Below are 5,364 nucleotides of genomic sequence, written 5' to 3'. Positions count from 1 at the left end.
TTTTTTTTTTTTTTTTTTGCTATCTTGAAAAAGAAATTTTTTCCTGATAAATTTAAATTTCATGGGCTTTAATTTTGGAAATTTCATCAATTCTAAAAATATTAAATGTGTTTAATTTGTGAGAAATTTGAAGATTTGCCTAGTGATTCCTGAAATATTTACACATTCAAGAGATTGAGTTTCATGAATGACTTATTACTGAAACACTTGAATAAAAATTTACAACCAAAATACATACACCAGTAACCTGCTAATAAAAATTTTGCCACACAAAACCTACTGAAAGGATATACTGGGGAGGAGTGGGGTATAATATATACTTGAATATAATTGCATATGTTTGGATGTGTGTTAAAGATAACTGTATGTGTGTACAGAGAGAGAGAGAGAGAGAGAGAGATTTGAGATATAAATGTGTGTGTGTAATTTGGTCATAAAATGGTAAAAACCCATGTAAAATTTGAACATTACTTCAATATGTTAAAAGAAATGCTTGCTTTAAATATGGAATTAAGGAAATAATATTTGTAAATAGTATTTTACCTTACAATCCTAACAAAAAAAAACTTTTGTTTTTAAAAAAAGGAGATTCAATTCTATCAAACAATGTGTACTTGTTTTTTAAAAATATTTTGTTTTGTTGACCCATATTTTCAAACTTTTGAAGCATGAAACATAACCCAATATAAAAAGCAAAAAAATGGACCTTATTCATCATCATAATTATTTAATACTCACTTTTTCATGCTAGTAAAACATATGGGACATAGATACTTAAATAGTTCAGGTAGATCAATAAATAGAAAGAAATAAGAACAAATATTTAACAAAAAAATTATTCTATAGACGGAATAGAAATTGAGGCCTCTAGTTTCTGAAAATTAAACTAACTTCTATTATCCTTTCTATTTTAAAGAGATTTTTTTAAATTCGTAATTTTCAGAGCAGCATATTTCATGTAGCACAAATATTTTCCCCACTTACATGACAACATGATAATATTCTTTTAGATGCTATGTAACTTTTCTTCCCATTAAAGAATTAAAGAAAAATGTATTTTTCAGCTATTTCTTAACACTAAACAAAAATAAATTAATAAATAGAACAAAATTTATATTTCAGTTAAATAATAAAGTGAAGCACCACTTATACATTACAGAGGCTCAAATGTTATCTTTAAGTTAGGTATATTAAAAATAAATCAAAATTATCATTTGTAAATGTATAAGTTGATAAAAAAAAATTTTTTAATCAATTTCGTCATCATCATGCCACAATTTTTTTCCACAGCTGCAGAATCTCTCACTGATTGAGATAAGACACCATGACTAAAATGTCTGTATGGCCTGTAGTTAGGCCCAAAGCACACACAACCAATGAGAAAACAGCAACACTAGGATGCTGTACAAACCATTTTATGGATAATAGTGAAACTTATTAACTACTTTTAAGTCTTATACACAGGTGTGGACCTATTTACTGTGTTTGGCTTCTTGTTCAGCAGCACGAAGCTCTTTCATTCGTCGCTCAACTGCTTTCTTCATCATATGATATTTATATTGGAGTTGATGAATATGTTCAGATTCTTCCCGGTCCAATACTTTCACAAAATTATTTAGTTCTGGATTACTGAAGTTTGACCACTGGAAAAAGATAAAATAGAAAATATTTAAGCCAAAAGAAAATTGATAGAAAAAACAAAATCTCTAGCACAGGGATTTGTAATTTTCAGGTGTATGTATGTACAAAGAAGCAGGGTTGCTGTAAAATATTTTGCAAAACCACTTAATATATATCATAATCTAACCAGGTGGAAAATGAAATATCATCTCCACTTACTGATATACTAAATTTACCTTTACCCAATTCAGAAACTAAACAATATTATGGTCATTGTATAGTAAATATCTTCTTTTGTTATAATCTGATTGTATTGTGAAACTTCATAAAACACGTTTTCTCTCTCTAAAATATCTCATAGAAAATAAAGATTTAGTTTTCACTCCATTTATAGGAACTCATATTACCATTTATTCTATGCAGATAAACTTAGAAGGAAAGTAGGAACTGAATCCAGAAATCATCACAATATATTGCACTGGCATTCCAACACAGTGACTTAGTATCACTTTGCACTGATTGTAGCTAGTTCATTTTACTTATGTCAAGGTTTCATTTTCAACAATTCTCATTTTCACTTCAACTTCAAGAGAAAAAAGAACTATCCATCAATTGAAGGAAAGTTCTAATTCTTCTGCTCCAAGGACTACCCACAACCTTTGTTTCAAGAATCAACATCCACTAAAAAAGGTTTTTCTTTTTAATTCCTAATAACATACTAACCAAATTTTAAAATTCTACAGTAACTATAGCAATCTCACTCTACTTTACCTATCAGATTCAAGATGGTTCATCCTCTGAACCTCTAAATCCTGAATCATTAACCTGTTGGTCTATCAGCCTTTTGCCTCAATTCCTCATCCCCAATGCTCCTTACTAAGTAATATTCCTTACCATTGAGAGTGGATAAAAATGAACAAAAATACACCCCACACACACCTCTTTAAGAATACCTCCATTAATAATGTTTGTTTGACAATTTTAATGTACTCCTAACAAGGAGAGCGCATATACTTTTGGAACCACTAGGCATAAAACTTGCTTTCATATACCTATGGAAAATGTGTTGGAAACACCAAACTAAGAGTTGTCTAAACATTGACAGTGACTTATAAGAAATCAGAGGTTTTCAATACCAACTCAATTATCTGGTGGATTGCTGCATTTAATCTGTCCAGTTGGTCACAGTACATATCTGAATTTATGGTCCTGTCTAAAGAGGAGCTTGTCAAAGATAACACCCTTACAATCCCACCAAATTGAAAGCATAATCTTCATCAGGTGAAGTCCTGCTTTGGAAGTTGTTTGTTGTCATTTGCCTTACTTTCCTCCATGACTGATTGTACTTCACATTGTGACAGATAATCTGTTTTTCATTTCCTATCACCATTCTCTTCAAAAAAGGATAATTTTCTTCATGTTTCAAACCACAAATGGAAATCTTTGGATGCAGTTAACCTCATTGAAATGACATGGGATCCAAACACTGAGCCTGCTGATGTAACCAAGTTGATGCAGGTGGTTTGCAATACTAGACTTGGATATTTGCAGAATATCTGTGATCACCTTGATTGGTGTTGCTGCTGATCTCAGCTGATGAGCAAGAGCAAGGTACCTCTTAAACCAAAAAAATTTCCACTCAAAATCTTGAAAAACTACTCCTGGAATATACATTCCATAACAACATCCTCTCCATACACAGAGCATATCTTCTTGCAGGTTTCTTCTACTTTCTTGCCTTTTTTAAAAAGCATGAGGCATTGATTACGTTCGTTTTGATTCTCCATTTTCAGAGAGATTTCAAACACACAAAATATAACCTGTCTCATCACAAGCTCCAGTTGAAATACTTTGAAGTGCCATGTATCAAACAAATGTGCATGTGCAAGTGAAGGTAGTGAAGAATAAGAGGAAGAGATAACAAGGAGACATAAGTGTTAGCAAAATGGCAATGATCAAAGAGAGGAGATAATCAAGAGGAATGCTAACAGAATTGGTTTCTTGGATGTATTGCAGTGTATATTGTTATAACTCAGGTAAACATTTTAAAACATTTTAATACACTTTTCCCCAATGAAAAGAATAAAGAATTCAAGAAATTGTATTCTACAATAAATCAATGGATAAAATATGGGTTGGCTGGAATTGCTACTAATACAGAAACTAGTGAAATTACAGTATCTATACAAGACACAGAACTCATACAAGCATCAACTTCTAGTTTGATTAATCCCCCAACCACAAAAAATCCAATTCTGATTCTGTGAAGATATCTGTGATAAAATGTAAATATGATATTAATTTTGGTCATTTGGCTTAAGTTAATATTGATGACAAAGAAGTTTCTAATGCCCTTTCTTTACAAAATTAGTGACATATGGATATGAATAAAGAGTTTTCAGATTTACAACTTCAATTATTCAATATTAACCCGAATTTTCAGAAGATACTGGAGTTCAAGAAGTAACAACATTCTTAATCTGTTTCAATATACAAGGTGCATAAGGTTTTTGAGGATATACCTTTTTTGGGTCATTGCTGCATTTTTTGCTAACTCTGTATAATCTTTGTTTCAGAAAACAATAATGGCAGATCCTCAGCTTACTCAAGAAATGAAGAGGTATAGCAATTTACAAATATCTCAATTTTTAAAAGTTGCCAGATCTTTTGCCTACAAAGTTTGTAAGGAGCTAGAGACTGAAGATGGAAATGTATCACCAGTATCAATGCATGAAAAGCATTCTAAATGCTCTGAAATCATCAGAACACCTGAATTTATCCAGCAAGTTCAACAGATCATTGGTTACAATCCCAGAACGTCAATGAAGTCAATTGCAAAAGCTCTCCAAGTATCAGAAGGAACAGTCAGAAATGTTGTCTACAAAGATATCAGATATGTCTTATATGAGGAAAGATCAATTTGTCAGAAAAAACAAAAGAAAATCACTACATTAGATCTAAAAGGCTCTTAAACAAACTGAAGAAAAACTTCGACCAAGATCAAAAAGTTAACAGAAGAAATGACAGATGGTTATGTGCAGACCCTTCTAAAGTTCCAAGTGTTATGCATACAAAATTTCTTGCAACTGTCATGGTTTTAGGGGTTGTCAGCAATGAAGGATTCGATGCCTCCTTACTTCTTTTCACAAGGCCTTAGAGTTAACTCTGCCGCCTACAATGAGGTCTTGGAAATAATTGCTAAGCCCTGGATAGATAGTGTATGCAATGGAAGGCCATATGTGTTTCAGTAAGATTCTGCACTTTGACACAGGAATGGATGGCTGAAAATTTTCATGATCACATAACCCCTAACATTTGGCCTCCTAATTCCCCAGATCTCAATCCATTGGACTATTACATGTGGAGTGTTGTTGAAAGAGATGTCAATGAACATGCCCATAACACCAAAGATTCTTTGAAAGCTGCCATAGTCAGAGCAATGTCCAAAATGAACCAGGATCACCTGATTCAAGCATGTACACATACTTTAGAAGTAAATAGACACCCCATAAAACATCATTTTCTGTTTATTCTAACTTGTAAAGGTTTATATTTCTTATTAATTAATTGACATTTTTATGTTTCAGATTTTATATGTGACTGTTTAATCAGGCCATGTACAAAAGAAGCATTGCAACTGTCTGAATTTCAAAGAGGCCGTATTGTGGGTCATTCTGAAGGTGGATATAGCCAGCGTAAAATTGCAGAAAACCTTGGGATCCCACTTTCTACAGTTAATAGAGT

The 5,364-nt window shown here is 32.1% G+C and overlaps 1 protein-coding gene across 2 annotated transcripts in view; it reads right to left on the bottom strand.

Annotated features, from left to right (window-relative positions):
• Positions 1-22: 22 nt before the first annotated feature.
• LOC106878752 (uncharacterized) overlaps positions 23-5,364 on the bottom strand; it is a 153,437-nt gene continuing 148,095 nt past the window's right edge. For both annotated transcript variants that reach the window (XM_052968770.1, XM_052968771.1), the window contains one exon: positions 23-1,643. In XM_052968770.1, coding sequence (XP_052824730.1) covers positions 1,473-1,643 — 171 coding nt within the window. In that variant the 3' untranslated portion in view covers positions 23-1,472. The remainder of the gene's footprint in view (positions 1,644-5,364) is intronic.

Source organism: Octopus bimaculoides, chromosome 6 (assembly GCF_001194135.2).
Source record: "Octopus bimaculoides isolate UCB-OBI-ISO-001 chromosome 6, ASM119413v2, whole genome shotgun sequence".
NCBI classification, from domain to species: Eukaryota; Metazoa; Mollusca; class Cephalopoda; order Octopoda; family Octopodidae; genus Octopus; species Octopus bimaculoides.
This window is presented reverse-complemented; position numbering and strand designations above follow the sequence as displayed.